The sequence below is a fragment of the Thunnus thynnus genome, chromosome 17, assembly GCF_963924715.1.
Source record: "Thunnus thynnus chromosome 17, fThuThy2.1, whole genome shotgun sequence".
Taxonomy (NCBI): domain Eukaryota; kingdom Metazoa; phylum Chordata; class Actinopteri; order Scombriformes; family Scombridae; genus Thunnus; species Thunnus thynnus.
Window position 1 is genome coordinate 28,035,810 of NC_089533.1, and position 20,745 is coordinate 28,056,554.

The 20,745-nt window shown below is 39.4% G+C and overlaps 1 protein-coding gene across 1 annotated transcript; it reads right to left on the reverse strand.

The window, feature by feature from the left end:
* Positions 1 to 1,423: 1,423 nt before the first annotated feature.
* rac3a (Rac family small GTPase 3a) lies at positions 1,424 to 20,429 on the reverse strand. The gene is made up of 6 exons (XM_067570347.1): positions 20,263 to 20,429; positions 16,571 to 16,642; positions 16,370 to 16,487; positions 7,774 to 7,836; positions 6,802 to 6,961; positions 1,424 to 5,443 (listed from the first exon to the last, which is right to left on the reverse strand). Exons 1-6 carry the CDS (start codon positions 20,295 to 20,297, stop codon positions 5,313 to 5,315), a joined length of 579 nt encoding a protein of 192 aa, XP_067426448.1. The 5' UTR covers positions 20,298 to 20,429; the 3' UTR covers positions 1,424 to 5,312.
* Positions 20,430 to 20,745: the final 316 nt, after the last annotated feature.

Sequence of the window (20,745 nt, forward strand, 5' to 3'; positions counted from 1 at the left end):
ATCACGTGGCGAAAATAGGCGAGACCTCGAATCTCAAGATGAAGCGACGCAGCAGCCTCCCGTGTGCCCGTGTGAGACGCGCGCACTTTGGCTGCTCTAACCTGTTAACATGGGCGCTGAAATGAAAAGCAAGAGGTTCTGCGACACACACGCACTGCTCACACATCCAGTGTGTCCCAGGGGTTAGGCCCAACAACAGTCATTTCACTACAGAATTTCAGTTATGTTCAAAAAGGAAAACATTTTTCTCATGATTCTAAATTTGCCAAATTACAATAAACTTCAACTTAAAGGTATAGTCAGCGATTCTAATCTAATACACTTTTTGTCAAATTCAGTGAATATCTCCTCACGGTCCTGCTAGCTGTCTGTTCTGTGTGTGTGCTGGAAAAAAAGTGTTCATTCACAGCCCTGACTCTGTAAACGGGCTTGTAAACACAGTGGCTCGGAGCGAGCCACACAACACTACTTTGGCCAATCAGCAGGGGGCGTTTGTGCTTGTCAGATTGACACAAATGGTGCCGTCAGGACCCATATGTAGTGGGATAATGAGGTACTGATTTAAAAAGACAAAAGCAAAAAATGTCAGCAGATGAAGACAGGGGATTCGGGGGGGGGGGGTTATCCCAGATATGTCAATGATTAGCAACAACACTGAATTACTAGATTTATTTTTCAGAACTCAAGAATTCAAGAATGTTCAGAACAGAAATGGTGTGTGTGTGTGTGTGTGTGTGTGTGTGTGTGACAGAGAGAGAGAGAGTTCAGTTCAGTTGCAGCAGGAGTGGCAACTGGATGAGGTGTGGAAGTTGTTGCAGGTCACTGTTTTTTTTCCCTCTGTCATCTCCAGGACCACTCTCTGTCCCTGGTTCACCTCTGCTGGACAGCCCTCAGGTTTCCCCGTATATATCTGCATCCTCCACACATGATATGTCTTGACATCACAGGTGACCTAGATTTTTATGCCATACTTGGCTGGTTTGTCTGGCATGTACTGCCGGAACCCACAGCGACCTTTGAATGGGACCAGCTGCTCGTCCACTTCTCGGAGATGGGGTGGAAAGCAGCCAGTGTGACGTGTAGGTCAAGTCAGCCTGTTGTCGAAGCGCAGGTTGGAGCTGATGAGACTAAATTTGCGGTGGGACATTGTGGCTCGGAAGAAGGCCCCTCCTGTGTGGTCATCCCACAGGCTGCGAGTAGATTCATTCCGTGACCTGTGCACACCGGCCAGAATCAGTGGCATTCACGTCTCTCCAATCAGACACAGAACGTCTCCCCTGCAGGTTGGTATTCTCCATAAGAAGCTGGATTATGTCTTCTGTTATGGAAAGATCAAAGGATGATTTTTATGGTGCTGATCCTGGCGATGGCGTATCTTATCACGCAGGTAGCTGGCATGAGTGGGAGCCCAGATAATTTTCACATTTCTTGATTTCCAGTCTGGATCAGCTGTCTCCTCTGTGTCCCCCCCACTCTCAGTGCAGTCAGAGGAATAAGAGTCATCAGATGACTCCACAGCATACTCAGCGTGATCCTCCGAGTTTGTGTCCTCCTCAGTTTCGGAGGTACCCGACTCATGCTTGCTGTCGGCAGGCTGTAGGACATACTCCAGAGCTTCTTGAACAGACATGTCTCTTCATCTTGCTAAGTGGAAAATTACCAGCCACTCAAGCTGCATATAGTTATAGATTTGGCTGCGACAGCAGTTGTACAAACTCAGATGTGCTAAATCAAGTAAAGACCGTCTTTGTTTTGGTTTTCCTTGCAGCGGTATCTTTGCGGCGCTGTACAATGCTAGATGTTTTTATTTCCTGAGAGAGTGCATGTATGGGTGTGAATGGGCCTCTGTGTCGTGCATGTGTGAGTGCACATATAAGGAGAAATTATTGTGGGCTTTGAAATTATATATCGCAGTCAAGCTCATGTTTTATCTCTGTACCTCAAAGACACATGAATCAGAGCGAATGAACATGCCATGAAAACCACTTGCTCTTGGCTCATATGGTCACACACAATCACATAAGTACACTTCTACAAAGATATACACACACACACACACACACAGAACTTCCAACGCTCAATAGCCTATAAGTCATAAACAGAAATGTACTGCACACGAGGTGTAATGTATTATATTCTATTGAGTCTGACGACCTGCATGTGCACGTGCATGTGTGTGTGAGTGGGTGGATGAGTGAAAGTGTTTGTGTGTGTATGTGAGAAAGAGAGAGAGATTGAGAAACAAAGTTGTTTGAAAGCTGTGATGACGACATGATGATCAAAATATTTTGAGGTAAAATAAAATTTTGACATTCAAGTTGTAATTTTGAGCAAAAAGTAACAATATTGTGAGGGTAACAGTTTTACAACCTAAACATTTCAGAATACAAATTCTAATATCTTGACTCTCATTAAATTGTTCCACAGACTTTTTTATTTTCAGCTTCCAAAAATTTTACAGACTTATTCTTGTACAATTATGTTGTCTTGCAAATTATCATTGTATTTTCATAATATTATGACCTTATTTCTTCTCAAATTATTCTCAAAATAGTATGACTTTTTTCCCCTTGAAATAACATCTGCACTTTCACAACATCTTCACTTTTTTCTTAAATTAGTGTGACATCATCAGTGGCCTTTACCTTGTACTGTACATCAAATGAATGTTATTTACTAGGTTGCCACATTAAAAGCACACTCACACAACAGGAACATGAAGTGTCTTTTAGTCCATTCAAATATATTTAATGCATTTTTATGTACACAGAGACTTTTTGGCAACATTATAACAGGTACTCAAAACAAATCATCCCCTTTAGGTATTTAATGCATATTTGTTGTAATTTGTTAAAAATCTTTTCATTTCTAAATTAAGTACACAACAAAAAACAGAATATAGAAAAAGTAATAATATACAATAACATACAAAATCCCACACTCTTTTCACTGCTTCTGTGTCATTCCCTCAAACAGAGTGACATGAAATTACACACGATAAGTCACTAACACAATCATTCACTTTACCACTGTATATGGATGCCCTGTTGAGAATCTTTAAAGGGGGTCTTGTCTGGGTCCCATGAACATGAACATTTGGCATGATTGTTCCACTAAAAAAACACTTCACTAATGGCACATTATTAACATTCATCACTCAAAAAGCGGCGGGCAGATTCTACATTTGAGGAATGAGTATGATTTCTGTGGGTGTTATGTACAAACTGGTATCCTAGAGGACACAAAGACATCCTGGGAATCTACCTTTTTAATAATGAACAGATTCTGACCAGGATGGAGTGCTGTGTGTGTTTGATTAAAGTAGTACACTCTTTATTCTTAGACAATGTTGCAGAAATGTGTGTGTGGCTTTGGTCATAATTTTAGTCAACATACAGATATAAATGTTTTAACTACTTGTCTAACAGGGAAATGTTTATTGTAGATATATGTCATTCTTTATGTAACTTTTTACCACTTAATCAAGACTGGAGCTCATGCTAAGACTGAAGCTTATGTTAAGTTGAGCAGTGGTATGGAGAATGTTAGCATTTCAGCATACATTGATGATGATGATGGCCATGCACAAGGTGACAGTTGGCAATATTCTAAAACGAGTAATTCAGGGAGGCCAAGAAAAAAAGAAATATAAGTTCTTTTCAGGGACGAGGTTGCTGAGCCTTTTTAGAAATGAAACTATATATTTGTGAGGTGTTCTTAAAGATTCATGTCTTCAGTAGAAACCAGTGGGCTTTGGGCTGACAGCCACAATCACATTAGGGAAGTCAGAAAATACTGAGAGACATTGTTGGTGTTCTCATGAGATTTGTTAACATTGAAATAAAGCTGGTGCAAGGAACATATTTTGATGAGCTGTGCTCAGTTGTTTGTGGTGACTGTCAGACTGTGTTGAAAGCACATCAGATCAAAGCAAGTCATTGCACTCAATAGACAGAAATCAAACTCTCATACATGTGTTTTTTTTAGTATACCTGGCTTTGTAACATTATGTTTAACACCACCTATAGGTCCAGTGCTGCAGTACACACGAGGATGGCTGCATGATTACAGGTTCTTTGTATGTATGGTGGGATTAGAAAGATTCTTATATTTAAGAGTTGTGTGCTTTATTCTAAAGCAAGGGTCTCTAACTCCTATTAGCTCACAGTCATTGGCCAGGTTTTTTTCTCCAAGAGGGGCAGCGTACTTACCTTGCGAGGCAGCTGGATTTGTGAGATTACAGCATCATGAGATCCATCTTGTCAGGCTTCAAGTTATGCGCTTGGTGTCCTATGAGGATTCTCACATGATCTCCTGAATCCAGCTGCCTCGCAAGGTAAGACGGTGATAGACAGTTGGTTCATCCAATCACCTGCCAAGTATTTTTTGCCCTTTTCCAAACAGTTTCCAAGGACAACTTCTCAGATGGTTCTGTGTAACAAAGCATCTGGTGTGTCAGGTTAGCAGCATACAGCACTAACAACTTAACACTAAATTTCAATATATTCACAAAGCTGAGCAACTGGTATTATATTAAATATCAAATGTTTATAAATGTATGATAAATGAGAAATTCAAAGCCAGTTCTTATGCACATAGTAAGAAAATCAATTGATTTCTCTAAAGTACAAAACTTGGGCAAAAAAATTTGAGAGCCAGGTTTGATAAGAAATTCTAAACGTTTAGGTGGCCTTATAAAATTGTCTTACAGTCTGGATCATCATCATCATCATCATCATCTGGAGACAGTGACCCTGTTCTATAGTGCTGAACATACAGGGAGCTAATCACATGTTTACACTTATTTAAACTGTGCTCGTATTTAAAGAAATATTGCAAAATAAAGTCATCTCCACAAAACCTATCAAAAGAAGCTTGCATTAAAAAAACAACGATACATGGTGTGCAAAAGGAGAATATACATTTGGTCTGTTTCCTTGTTTTGTTCAACTCGTGTGTTTTTAATTACAGGTTGTCAAGGTTGAACAGGAGAGTGCAAAATATTTTTGCATATCCTGGAAATGAGTAAACTTTTCTCATCCTAGTCCTAATATCTAAGAGTCAGACTCATAAGAATTGTTTTAAGGCATACTGTACATCACACAAAATTCATCTTTGTACCCAAACATTAGGCTTAAATATGCCATCTTTAACACACCAGCTGAAATCCTCAGCCAGCTTCTGACCAGTTAAGATAAACTCCTTCTGTGCAGATGGTACATTGCTGTTGTGTTTCAAAGCAGTTCCCACTTGGCAGTACCCCGTTCATAAGTAATCACATCCTGGTGGCCTCGTCTTCTAGCTCCTCTTCCTCAGAACACTGTGCACTTCTTGCCTCTCTTTTTGATGGGCGGAGGGCAAAGGACAGCTCGGATGGCCTCATCAAAGACTGTCTTCAGCCCTCGCTGAGTCAGAGCAGAGCACTCCAGGTACTTGACTGCACCTGCAGACGAGGAACAGCCAGAGGGGTGTGAATGAGTTCAAAACTGTGTGCACTCATATGCCTTTATCCAGTTTATAATCCTTATTTTTTTTCTTTCTTGGCTTATTTGACTCTGCATCAAATTCACAATGCATATAAATACCATACATTTAATAGAAATAAAAGCCAGTATTCAAATACAGTCTAGTTCCAGTCCTCTGAATCGCAGCCCACATCTGATTGTTCAGTGATTAAGATAAGTGTGCTGTTGTGCTCACTAATGGCTCTTCCTCTAGTTGGAGAAAGCTTGGTACAGTAGGTGAGATTAAAGGACAGGTTCACAGTTTTTCAAGTGTGTCTTAAAACAACAGTCATGTGTCCATATGAACAGTGAAAGAGGTTTTCCTCACTGTAATCATTCCTCCTGTTCATACTGACTATTAAAAGATTCAAATGTGCTTCAATGTAAGTGATGGAGGACAAAATCCACAGTGTGTCCACACAGTCATTTAAAGTTGATGTGAAGCTTATATGAGGCTTCAGCAGTCTGAGTTAGTCATATCAAGTGGAAATCTGACACATTTACAGTCTTTTTAGCAGCCAATTCCCTCTTTGTGTTTCCTCAGACAGTGTTTCCCTGTTGAGCTGTGGTGGAAGTATAGTAACAAAAAGACTGTAACGTTGAAAGATATCTACTTGATTTGACTTATTTGGATGACTGAAGCTTCATATTAGTTTCAGATAAACTTTTAAATACATTTATGCACAGAAGGACCTTACATAATGCACTTACAGTGTAAGAAGGGATCTTCTAATGATTACATTATACTTTGATGTGACCTATGATTACTTAAAGGACAGGTTCACAATTTTTCAAGTCTGTCTTAAAACAGTCAGCTTTCCAAATGAACACAGGTTTTTCTTATCATAATCATTCATTCTGTTCATACTGGCCATTAGAAGATCCCTTCATTAAACACTCTCTATGAGCTGGATGTTTAAGTTTGTTTTTCACTCTACCTCGTGCATGTATGCTTTTATTTTGATACACCAACTTTTTCACAACCAAGTGCAAAAACTTTTTTTGGGTTATTTCAAGGTTGTTTTTTTTTAAAATGTTGGTGTTTCCACTCAGTTATTCAGACATAAATAAAAACAGGTGGATGGAGACACACTGGTGTTGGAGAGCAATGGAAATTCCCACACAGACTAGAGTGTGGCTTGTACTGGCTCCCTTTGACTGATGTGAAAAACTGCTCCTTGCAACCATGACCAAAGCCTCTGTGTCGACTGAAAATAATTTACGTGGCAGTCACTTGCTACTGGATAGTTAGCACAAATCAAAATCACACACACACACATACACAGCGTGTGCCTACCTATCTCTCTGGCCATGGCCAGACCCTGTGGGTAGGTGATGGGAGACAGCTTTTTGTCTCTCAGCCTTTCAATCGTGTCCTTGTCGTCCCGCAGGTCCAGCTTGGTGCCCACCAAGATGATGGGTGTATTAGGGCAGTGATGACGAACCTCCGGATACCACTGCAAAGAAAGCCGCAGAGGTCAAAGGTCAATGATGAGCAAAGATGCAGCCAAATGCTTTAGTTGTGTTTAAGGGTGCAAACATCCCCATCCACAGTGAAACATACTGTAGTATTAAGGCCAATTTAAGGTTTCCACATTCTGCGTCTGTGGACAGCTGTGGACTTGCATACAGACTGTGGATGCAGTTCCATACATACTACAATCAGGGGTCCATGGACACAGATGTGTTCCACTTATGCGCACTAGTAAACAGGGTTGTAGCATGATAACTTTTCAGAGTTGTAAAATACACTCTGTGAGTATTACAAACTGCTTGTGCAGCATTTTTTCTGATCAGCCTTTTAACACAATAACGTGTTAGTCCAACTGGATTTGCTGGATTTCGACAGCAACATGAGAAAAGGAATACAGTACATACATATTGTAGATGAGACAGGCATTGCTGTTTGCTTTTCTAGCACATGCGCAGGTGGTGTGCTTGCAATGTGTACAGTCCCCTCTGCAGATGTCTGCATGCAGCCCAAAATTTTAGACTGCACGCAGACTCTTGCTGACATGGGCAGATGACGAAATTTACATCAGGTAGACCCGGAAAGCATGAATTGGCCTTTACAGTCATTACATCTGATGCTGTTGAGGATACACTCTCTGATTCTGTTACAGAGTTTTAAAGTCAACATACAATACATTTGGGGGATGTGGGTGAGTTGTTTTGTGTATCTTTAACCTTTTTTCAGTTAGGTATACTTATTGTACAACACAGCACTTCAGAATGCTTCTAATGAGCTGAGAAGAGATGGGATCAGCACCTTGGCTCGGACGTTCTCAAAGGAGGCTGGGCTCACCAGAGAGAAGCAGATCAGGAACACATCCTGGGCAGAGACAGGACAGAGAATTACACAGTAAATATTTCACTCTCATAATGGAGGTTAAGTTTCATCATGACACTTCAGTCACCCTGCCTGATCTCATCATGAAACTTCATGATTCAAGAAGCTGTGAAGTAAACACACAGAAATCCTGCACAATAGAATCAAGAATATGTGCTTTGTCTCCTTCTCCTCTTGTCATATACACAATGTCCGGAGATCTGATTATCAGTTCTATCAGTCTTTCCTGCCAGGAAGTGCAAATCTCAGCCTGCCTCACTGATATCACAAATGAATGATGAAACAACTCTAAGACCTCTATGAACTGCTGGTGATTCCAGACAGTCCTTCTGTTCAACACAACATTAGTATCCAGCTCAGCTCCTCCTCCTCCTCGCTGCCAGGATTCATGATTGACAACAGACTACCTTTCACTGAGCATGTTGCATCACACCATAAACATCAGCAAGATCAGGCCTTAACTGACAGTACGTTACTCAGCTTCTTGCACAGGAACTGGTCATCTCTCACCTCCATTACTGTGACACCTTGCCAGCATGCACAATAAAACTGCAAATGGTCCAAAACACAGTGGAGATATGGGGCTTCATTTATAACCGTTGCATATGCACAAAAGATACTTTCTAAGCAAACTTTGGAATTTTTTATAAAAAAAAAAAAAACTTGACAGGAGAATGTGCAGTCTTCTCCAGAAACATGCGTACACACGTAAACTGGAGAAATGAGAAAATGCGACCCCGATGGCAGAATGCGAACACAACAGTATTAAGTAGATCTTTCAGTGTACAGCTCAGAATCAGAATCGAGTTTATTGTCAAGCACATACAGGGAAGCCTTTACTAGGAATTAGCCTTGGTGTTGTACTGGTGTGCAGAAGTCTTAGATATACAAAAAAAATACACAAAACTTAAGTAATCCTAAAAGAATAAGTTTACAAAAGAAGAAAAATGTAAAATATATTCTGGGTGAAAGGAGCAGCTAACAGGTTTAAATTTATTATAGTAGAAGGGAATGGGATGGATGTGCAAGATATTGATTAAGAGTAGGCTGCACAGTATATAGTGTGCAGTTATTAATAGTAACACAAACACTCTACTTCTATGTCGGACCGCTTCTTTTTTATTACAGAGAGGATCCAACTAAAGCCTGTTTGGCATCTGTAATGCCAACACCGTGTCCACCAAACAATATATTTTTTCTTGCCTCAACCTCCCCAACAACAACTTCAATGTCACATTATGTGAAACTTCTCTGTCAGCATGTGCAATGGTTGTCTTCATGTAGTCAGTATGAATGGATATTAATTTGGGGTGTTTTACTGACTATTTATAGGCAACTATGGGCGTTACAAGGGTGGGATGAGACGCTCTCTCATGTGCGCCAAATTTCAAGTTGATTATGATTTATAGAGGGAAACTGGTGTAGGATGTGCGTGCACACTATGTTATGAATCACAATATTTTTGTGCGTAAGCACTTCATGTGTTTCATCTGTATGCCACTTTTTGACATTAATCCTGTGAACAGTTTTATAAGTGAGGCCCCTGGTTTTGAATCAGCCAGAAGTTATTTAGTGTCCCATCACCATCAGTCACAGTTCCTCTGTGCTCCCTTGGTGATGGAACGAGTTACCTAACTTGACTTCGTCAGCAGACTCCCTGTTTGTCTCCAAAAATTGTTTCAAGATCTATACCTCAGGGAGGTATAGATCTTGAAACTACTCACCTCCATTGCTCTCTCTAGATATCTCGATCATAATAAAAACTGTAGTGTCTCTTTTATCAGGTGGAATTTGAAACTTTGAGAATTGTGGCATTTCTTCTCAAAGACTTCTCCTTAATCTACTGTAGTTAAGATTCTACCTCATTTGTGTGACGCTTTGTACCAAAGAAATACATATGAATGTCTCATCCTGGCTGTGTTCGATGTGCAAACGGAGTGCCTGTGTGAATACACAGCGATATGCTGCCAAGAGTAGATGATTTTTAAGATCAATTGAAAGTTCATCTGTCCAGTCAATGTGCCCAGATACATACAGATTGCCCATATTCTATAAACAAAAATGCCATAAGTTCACTGCATCACCTGCATCACAAAATGTAAACTCAAAACTTGAAGTAACTTGAATCCAACGGATTTCACACTAATTTGATTGATCTATCTTTTCTCATAAAAAAAAACAAAACAACAATGTGGTTTTCTTGATAAGTATTCCATTATCTTAAAAAACACATTGTGATTCCAAACAATGAACTCATGAGCTCTGGGTGTAAAAAGTAATGGCAACCACAGCTCCTCTCAGCTTCTGTACATTTAAACAAATAGCAACATTACACTGTGTTCACAAAACCTGCACAGTATCTGAGCCTCGTCTGACCCAGGAGGAGTGTCCTGAAGCCAGGCCAGAGCACACGTAATGATCACCACAGGTTCAAACTGTGTCACCATGTCAGCTAGAGAGGAGCATTGACTGTGAAATGGAGCATTCACCAGAAACACTTTGTGAAAGCAGCCTTATTGACATGCAGAGCATGTACACACAATCAGTGGCAGCCTGCTGGGACTGAGCTGCCAGTCAGAACTCTGTACAACATGAGACACAGAACACAGTCCAATGCACAAGTCAGCTGAGAACTAGAAGTCACTCCTGACAGTACTGGGTGGTCCAATTATTGCAGTTACCTGTCCAGGATTTTTGTAAGAGAGTAGTTTGTGTGGAAAGAGTATGACATCAATGATTCTGGGGAAAGTGAACAACAAAAGCAGGTTTTTGGTTAGAAAAAGTTTAGACTGATGGCCAAATCTTGTGTTGAGTTGTTTCAGGGGATAGAGCCGTATCACTACAACCCCTGAGTATCTAAAAGAGCACTTTCGCAGGGTTAAGGGAAGTCAAATTTTATATTATATTTGTTTTCTGATTCACCATCTAGTTAAAAGTCTGTGTTAATTGTAGATCTGATCAACCATGAACCATCAAAAGAACCATAAACAACCTTCTTCATTTATTAGAAAGATTTTTCTTTTCAGGATCTGAGCGTCGGGTTTGATGAGTTACATAATTTCAATTTTCCCTGAAACACTTAGCATAATAAATAAATTATTAAACAGTTTATTATTGTTATTTAACAATTAACAATGAAATGATTATTAAACAATGAATTCACGATCAAAATATCAATAAATACAGATGCAAATAATTAATAAATAATACAAATACATTCTGCCAGTAGAAATGGTTCCTGTGCCTCTGAGCAGGACACAGTATAGATACAGAATGCAGGCTGCAGAGAGAAAACAGCTGCTATAGCAGTGATAACTGTGCACCTTTATTAGTATTATCACAGTGCACATGTGTGCAGACATAAACTCCATCAAAAGTTGCTCCAGCTGCTAAAGCTGACTGATCCAGCTGTGATCAGCTGCCGCCATCATCAGAAACGGATGTCGCTTCACATGACGCTTCAGAGGAAAGGACGTCTCATTTCTCTAAAAACATATTTCCTTGTTGCCTCTTTCTTTGCATCTCTCCATTGATCCTTGGTAGGAGGGACTAAGACGCAAGGAAAAGACGCAAGTGAGGGAAACGTGGATGCAATTAAGAGACTTGAGATGTACCCACTGTGTGTATTTATATCTGCCCTCTCACCAAAGTCCTCTGCCAGTTTGTCATGTTGTACACTTGCTTCTCAACCACCTGTACCTGTTATCATGTTCCTGATTTTCCTGCCTGATAATTCTATCTGTGGTTGGACCTTCTGTCTGTTTTTGACCTGCCTGTTTTGCCCTCTGAACTTGTTTGCATGTTTGGACTGCGTTGCTGTTGCCGAACGCAAGCCTGCCTTTGGTTATCGAACTATTAAAACCCTTTCATTGAACTGTTCTGCCTTGGTGTCTGCATTTGGTTCGTTTTCCAGTTTGCCCAGTGTTTAAACTTACCTGGTGTTTTTGTTTCTGATGAACTGGTGAGACTTGTGTGTGTGAGACAGATGTTTCATAGGTGTAGTTTGCAAATATCAGCAGTTCTTGCTCCCAAAATCCTGGTCTGGCCACATGGATACATTATTTTTAAAAACCTGTTCAGGATTCGAACCGCTGAGCTTTGATTGTTGCTAATTTTCACCTGTGATAACTTTCGATACATCCCAAGCGGAGACGATTATCCACGCGTTCATCGTGTTATGACATTATCATTAAGAAATGCTGTACAATGATAAAATCTTAATGCTTCTAAAACTCTTAAAATCCTGCACTGGCTGAGGAGGTGGAGCTGCTGCCATTTTCAACTCAATCCTAATAATCAACCATAGACCTAAACTTAATTATAACTCATTCAAAAGCCTTATCCTGTGTCTAGACAATCTATAATCTGTAATCTATGCAGCTGTCTTCACCGGCTCTGTGCAGGCTCGCGTCTCAGTCATGTCTCACGGGCGGAACCGCTACCTGAAGCATTCATTTACACTTTAAGTCTATTTTCCTCCGTTTGACACACATCACTACAGTCATGTGTATCAGGCTCTCAGTGCTCCCAACACACAGATGACCTACGCTCAACACTGTACCTGAACACCTCCAGTGTAGACACACTCTGCTGACGTGCTGCTCATGCTACAATTTCTGTCTAGACACAGGGTGAATCTTCATCTCTCTCACCCAACCTAGAAAACATTATAGCCAATTCTATTTGTTATAGTGTACCATCCTCCTGGCCCATACTCTGAATTTTTATCTGAATTCTCAGTTTTTATCAAACTTAGTCCTTAGCACAGATGAAGTAATTATAGTAGGTGACTTTAATATTCATGTGGACGTCAATGATGATAGTCTAAGCACTGTGTTTATCTCATTATTAGACTCAACTGGCTTCTTTGACTGTAAATATACCCACTCACTGTCTTGACCACACCCTCGAACTTCTTCTGACATATAGCATTGAAATTGAACATTTAATAGATTTTCCCAAAATCCTATTTTATCAGACCATTACTTAATAATAATAATAACTTTTGAATTTCAATTACTGGACTACATGCCATTAGACAAAAATGTCTTCACTAGATGTCTGTAATTCAATGCCATGTCTCAATACTACAGGGGACTCTTATGCTAATTTTAGTCCCTCCCAAACTGATAATCTTGTTGATAGTGCTGCAGGCTCACTGCAAATGACACTTGACTCCATCACCCCTTTCAAAAAGAAGATAATAAAACATAAGTAGTTAGCTCCATGGTATAACTCCCAAACCTGCAAATTAAACCAAACATCACAAAACCTTGAAAGGATATGGCGTTCCACCAAACTGGAAGAATCTCGCTTAGTCTGGCAAGATAGTCTTAAACATATAGGAAGGCCCTCTGTAATGCCAGAGCTGCCTATTAGTCATCATTAATAGAGGAGAATAATAACAGCCCTAGGTTCCTTTTCAGCACTTTGGGCAGGCTGACAAAGAGTTGTAGCTCTATTGAGCCATGTATTACTACAGCTCTCAGTAGTAATGACTTCACTTCTTTAATGAAACAATTCTAACTATTAGAGACAAAATTCATCACCTCCTGCACTTAATAGGCACTGATTTATTCCCAAACACAGGAACCTTAGAAACAGCTGTAAAAACCTGATATATATTTAGATTGTTTTTCTCCAATTGACCTTCCTGAACTAACCCATCCCAACTAGGCTGCTTAAGGAAGTCTTACCCTTAGTTAGCACTTCTTTACTAGATATGATCAATCTGTCTTTAGTAACAGGCTATGTACCACAGTCCTCTAAAGTAGCTGTAATTAAACCTCTTCTTAAAAAGTCTACTCTTGATCCAGGCATTTTAGCCAACTATAGACCTATATCTAACCTTCCCTTTCTCTCTAAAATCCTTGAGAAAACAGTCGCTAAACGGTTATGTGACTTTCTACATAAAAATAGTTTATTTAAGGATCTTCAGTCAGGATTTAGAGCGCAACATAGCACAGAGACAGCACTGGTGAAAGTTACAAATGACCTCCTGATTGCATCAGACAAAGGACTTCTCTCTGTACTTGTCTTGTTAGATCTTAGTGAAGCATTTGACACCATTGACCATCACATCCTATTACAGACACTGGAACATTTAATTGGCATTAAAGGAACTGCATTAAGCTGGTTTAAATCCTATTTATCAGATCAATTTCAGTTTGTGCACGTTAACAATGAATCCTCCATGCACACAGAAGTTAGACACGGAGTTCCACAAGGTTCTGTGCTTGGACCAATACTATTCACCTTATATATGCTTCCTTTGGGTAATATTATTTGGAAACACTCCATAAATTTCCATTGTTATGCAGATGATACTCAATTATACTTATCAATGAAGCCAGATGAAATCAATCAGTTAACTAAACTCCAAGCATGTCTTATTGACATAAAGACCTGGATGACCTGCAATTTCCTGCTACCAAACTCAGAAAAAACTGACATAATGGTGCTTGGCCCTAAATATCTTATAAACACATTATCTAATAATATAGCTACTCTAGATGGCAAATTAGCATAGGTTACTGATCTGGGAGTGATTTTAGACTAGATTTTAGACAGATCTAAATTTTATTTGCCATTTTAATAAGGTCACAATCATCATCTGAGGAACATCACCAAAATTAGACCACTTTTAACTCAGAATGATGCTGAAATGCTGATACATGCTTTGATTCCAAAATGTTTAGATACTGGGCTCCCTAAAAAGTTTTGAAGAAAATTAAAGTTAATACAGAATGCTTCAGCAAGATTTTGACCAATACAAAAAAGAGATCACATAACCCTTCTGCTTGCATCACTGCACTGGCTATGTGAATCTTTTAGAATTGATTTTAAAGTCCTTTTACTTGTCTATAAAGCTTTACATAACCTGCACCTGCATATATCAGTTACTTCATTTTATGTTCCAACCTCCACTGCCTTTCTTTTAGAGGTTCCTAAAGTGTCAAGAAATAAAAGTAAAGAAATCTGGTGAGGGTGCTTTCTGTTTTTATGGCCCTAAACTGTGGGACAGTTGGGTCTTAGAACAGAGAACTAACTTGGTTTTTGGTTTTTAAAAAGAAATTGAAGACCAATCTTTTTAATTTGGCTTCTAATTTGTGGTAACTTTGTTGGTATCATTGTAAATGTTTTATTGAATTGTGATCAAACTTTTTTTCCCACTTATTGTTGTTTATTTTTGTGATCAAACTTTTTTACTTATTGCTTTTGTTTATTGCCATTTGATCTTGTTTTGTTAAGCACTTTGGGCTGCATCTTTGCATGAGGGTGCTATACAAATGCAGATTATTATTATTATTATTGTTATTATTATTATTACTCCTGCACCTGTCTACCTACCTACCCTCACCAGTTGACAACTCCACAAATACACATAAGAACAAATGAATAAATACAACAACAACACACAGGTAAGATAACAAATTGACACAAAGCACACTGCTAGAGACACATAGTTATAACAACTTATAAATCACAAGATGAAAATGCACAATATCAGCCTCACAAACATATTCACACAAGCACGCCTCACTTGCTTAAGGCCAATCACTCTATCACAATCAACACTCAATCATGCTATCACTTGCTATCACCATCTCTCACTATCTGTCTAATCACTGTCGCTGTCCAATCTCCTCAAAAACGCAAAGTTGTGACATAATAACCAAACCAAAGACCATTTCATGCCCATATGATTTTAGTTTTCTCCACCTGTGCATATACAATAATCCAATTACTGTCTCTATTGTCCTTGCTGTCCCTAATTAACACTTGACAGTTATGTCTAATATCGATGATTGAGTTGGCTTCATAGTGCAGAAAATCGTTGTGATGACAGAGAAACAGTATATACCTGCATACAAATGCTGTAACATGCTCCATGGCAGATACAGATGTCGTATATGTGCCACAGTGTAGAACTGTCTCCAAACTGCGTTCCAGCTGAGTGTCAACTGTGCTTTACCTTTAGGCTGAACATTTCATAAATCGACTTGACATCAGAGTAATAACAATATATGAGACAAATGTTGGGACTGACAACAAGAACATTTTGTAAAGAATGTATTACTTGTTGTCATTCCCTAGTTCTTGCTTCGAGCATGCTGAGATCGATCATTGCAAGCACAGCCTCACACACACAGATATCACCATTTAATTCAATACCAGTTCAACTTAAACACTGGCACACAACTGTGACAGCTTTCAAAGATCAAATTTACTGCCTTTTTCAGTCATAGTGACTTGATAATTGTTGTTAAATCCTCATACATCATGCATTAGTTACATATTAATGTAGCATGTGTATATATATTATATTATATATTATTATCATAAGTTTAACCAAAAATATTTATTAACTTCAGTTTAACTCCAGACACATTTGTGTGTAAGTGCAAAAATAGAAATATTATATGCTCTAATTTTATAAGATGTAAATGTGAATGATGAGTTGTATAAAAAGTTTACATTATTTATTGGTTGTGTGTGTGTGTGTGTGTGTTACCGTCTGAGGGTAGGACAGGGGGCGGAGCCTGTCATAGTCCTCCTGCCCAGCTGTATCCCAAAGGCCCAGGTTTACTGGTTTACCATCCACCATCACGTTTGCTGAGTAGTTGTCAAAGCTGAGACAAACACACAGCACATCCAGTTTACATGTGAACAGGTCGGTGTGCATCAGTGCTGCTGAAGGTGTGGCTGTACTCACACTGTGGGGATGTACTCTCCAGGGAAGGCATTGGTGGTGTAGCTGATGAGCAGACATGTCTTACCCACCGCACTGAAGACAACAGAGAACAATGACACACAGAGATGCATATATGATCACTACCATTCAACTGTGGCAACAACATGATGGCAACAGCAAAGAATATACTGTTAATATGGTGGAAGCAGAGTCTTTAAACTGGGATATAAAGCTGGTATGAAGACAAAAGTGTGACAAGACTGGATATAAAATATCTGCAACTAGTTTCTACAACCTCAAATGAGCTTCAGATCGACTTTTGTGGCATCCAGTCTGCCCTCAGTCTAACATGAGAGGAAGAAGAAGTAGCGCTACCCTGAGCCAATATGGAAGCGATTTTGAACCAGGCTAAAAGCTGTTGTAAATTTAGCTGTAGCACTGTTCATATGTCACTTTATTAAGTTTTAATATTTTTTCAGGCAAGAAAGTAACCATTTAGATTCCCAATATATGGTCATGTGATATGCTGCCCCCTATCTGTTTGGTGCAGGTGGACAAATCTTGCATATTACACCTTTAATAGCTGAAAGTGAGTAAAAATATTCATTTTTACAGGGAGAAAATACAGGAAATTCTAACATTTGAATGATTTTGACGTTGCCTTAATTGGCAACCAGTCTTTATTACTTTATGCTGGCCTATTATTTGAACCTAATTTGAATTATAATCATTACCCTTGCATGTGATGACATGGGTTGGTGGGTGCTATACTGGTTGATTGGTACAGACTTGCTTCTTTGAGTAATGGAAAGTGATAACCCAGACTAACTGTGTTCAAATCCAGACAGGAGTGATCTCAAGCTTCATGGCACAAGATCACTGAGGTGCTTATAGGCTGGATCCATTTTGTATGATTGACACACTGGCCAGAGGATGGATCCATTTTGTTGACTTATTTATTATATTTTAAGCACAGTATGGCGAGCTTAACACACAAGGGCACAGAAGATAAGAAAAAGAGGGAAGTAAAGGGAGGAGTGCACTCTGTTGATAATGACAGGCTAAAATTTGGATATGCAGAGGCAAGTTTATCTCTCAAAATGCTTCACATAAGGCTTAAAATATCATTAAGATGACATTTTAAAAGACGCTGAAAAAGACAATGGATGAATGCTTGATACTGGTTATTTTTCAGAACAAAAATTCTATTGTCCTGTCTGTCTTCACCAGCCCCATCAGTGATGTATGGCAGGACAGTCATAACAAATTGTAGCCTATTGAAGAAATAACAACGTGTGTTTTATATTTCTTTAAATCTTGTGTCATGCTTGGGATAAGACGGCACAAGATTCTGCTACAGCTGAGCACATATACATACATATACATGTACAGTGTATAATAAGAACAAGGCCATCTGATAGCGAGTTTATAGGTTGTAACTAATTTCTTTATGAATGTTAATTAATCATCATAAATTATTTAATAACATTTGTGTAGCCATGTTTGGCAGCATGCTTTGTCTCTTCAGACAGTCCTTTAGTTCTTATTGACTTATTAAGATTTCATTGTGGATGACTCATACTCATTTTTACTGTTTGCTTTTTAGGAAGTTATATAAGTGTTAATTATTGTGAGTGGAGGCTGCTGTATAAACAGATAATGAATGATAATATAGTAAAACAGTTGTGATCATATAAAATGTTATAATTGTGGACAAATACACAATGTCTTTATGCCTGCTTATTTTTTCATTATAGTGTGTTATACATTATTTATGAAATGTTTGAATACTGTTGAGCTGGCTGCAAAGCAAGTGATGCGTTTTTTCACCTAGGAGTTGCTATTATTAATGGATTATAGATGATCTATAAATCATTAGTAAACAATTTAACCATTTATAAAGTATTAGTTACAACTTCTACACTCTTCATCAGGGGTACTTTATTATAAAGTGGTACCAAAATTGGGCAAAGTAAGTGACTCAGAACTGATTTCTGTGTTGTTGTTTTTTTTGCTCTTGGTGGCAGCTATAAGCAGCTTCATTACTTCTGTTATTATTGTAAGTCAGCGGAACTCAAACTTTTCTAAGTTTCAGCCAGCATATAATGATGTTATTAGCCATACCTGTGTTTGACAAGTTCAAATGTTTGCTATGAATATGATCTATTCAACTGTTCAACATTAGAAAACGTTAGAAAAGTGAACCACAGTGTTCTGTAATCCATCAGATTACTAATATCATATTCACAATTGCTTCTGTAACACTGTGTCTCGCTCCTGTTTGTGTTGGCGTTGCCCATCCTGCCTCTGTCTTCTCTTGGCTTTGTCATTCTCTACCTGTCCACTAGATGTCCCAGGACTTTCCCACACTCACCTGTGCACCTTTCCACTCCCCGACTGTCTTAACCTGCTGCTCATTATCCCATCTGGCCCAGTATTATATACACCCGTCCTCTGTTATCCATTCCCTGCCAGTTCATCAGTGTTGCTACAGTGTACACTTGCGTTCCAGTCATCCCATATTCTGTATTCTGTTCTGTAGCTGTCACCTCTTCCTGCCTTGACCTGTGGTTTAGACCTTCTGCTTGTTTGTGAGCTGCTTGCCCCTTAGACTTGTTTGCTTCTTTGGATTGCCTCCTTGTTAGAGACCTGTAAGCCTGTCTTTTGGATTTGATTAGGTCCTCTTCCCCATTTGCCCCGTACACATACACTTGACACATTATACAGTTCAAGGTCCTGTCTTGTAGAGACTCTTTCAAGTGGTTGGAGCAGTAGTTGTTGTTGACATTACAGTAATAAACTGAATATAGTTCATACAAAGGCACAAACACTGGTGGAACAATTCACTTTTTAAGCCACTACATTTGTGACAACTGTAGTTACTTTGCAGATGAAGATTTTACTTTCACAGCTGTATGCAAAATCTTCATCAGTTTATAAAATATGAAACTACACAACAGTTTACAAAGCAGTTAAAATGAGCTTCACAGAGGCCACAATGAGTCTGCACTATGAGTTTTAGTACTTTAAGAACATTTTGGTGTTCAAATAATTGTAACACTTGTACACTAATATTTTATTAGTGTGGTATTGTTACTTTTACTTTTACACTTGTATGGGAGAGCTAGATATTGTATTGCAGCAGTCCTTGTAGCTAGGAGTGTGTGAGTGTCTATGTGTGTGTGTGTGTGTGTGTGTGTGTGTGTGTGTGTGTGTGTTGAAGGCATCGCAGTGTGTAGGTGTGACAACATTACATCATTAAAAAAAGACAAACCCAGCAACAGCCACACAGTACACTATCGTGCGTTGCGCGCGTGCACACACACACACACACACACACACACACACACACACACACGCACGCACGCACGCACGCACACAACACAGGTGAACATTAAAGCTGCTGAGTTAAAACAAAAATCAAATCAGTAGTAAAAAGATAAACCTCATCTCGAATTTGCAGCTTATCACTCTGCCGCCCACCGCTCACCTTTCAGAGATGAATAACTGCCCTTCATCTCGTTTCATCATTTCATTTCATTTCATTTCATCTCACACCCACCAGGGCTGCAAAGAAGCCCGGTGTTTAGTGAATGCCGACCCATAACCCCCCCTCTCCAGCCCAGCCCCTCCTGCAACAATTGCCCTCTCAGATGCGAATTCACTCATGAATAAGACAACATTTCTCGCACAAACACAGAATAAATTCTCACCCATCGCCCACGACTACGCATTTGATGGCCTGCATTTGCGGAGAGAAGAGATGCTATCCGAGCGTGGAGTTTGCACAGCGTGCAGCCACCTGCCTTCAGTTTCTTCAGCTGTTGTAGGTGAGCTGCTGCTGCTGCTGCTGGGCTGTAGCTGTAGCGGCAAACGGAGACCGTAACCGACTACACGCGAAGTGTTCCGGAGATGAACGAACGCATTTAAAGGGCCAGTCAGCTGTGCGAGCTGCTGTAAATGATCGGGCCAGGCTGTGCTGACCACCAGCCAGTGCAACCAGGTACATTTACTCAAGTATTGAACTTCAGTACAATTATTGTAAAGTGTTACCGTTACTTGTATTTTTCTTGACTATTACCACTTCAAGTTACTTTATACTTGTGAATGGATAATGAAGCTTTTAAAATACAACACATTGTTAAAGATTTTTGGCTTTTGACGTCTTACAAAAAGCAGTGTGTAGTCGGGGTCAC

Excerpts from the sequence above, each read along its gene's own strand:
- rac3a (XM_067570347.1), bottom strand. The coding sequence starts at position 20,297 with ATGCAGGCCATCAAATGCGTAGTCGTGGGCGATGG. Across the intron at positions 16,488-16,570 it reads GGAGAGTACATCCCCACAGT|CTTTGACAACTACTCAGCAA; the intron begins GTGAGTACAGCC and ends TGTTTGTCTCAG. Across the intron at positions 6,962-7,773 it reads TTGAGAACGTCCGAGCCAAG|TGGTATCCGGAGGTTCGTCA; the intron begins GTGCTGATCCCA and ends CTTTCTTTGCAG.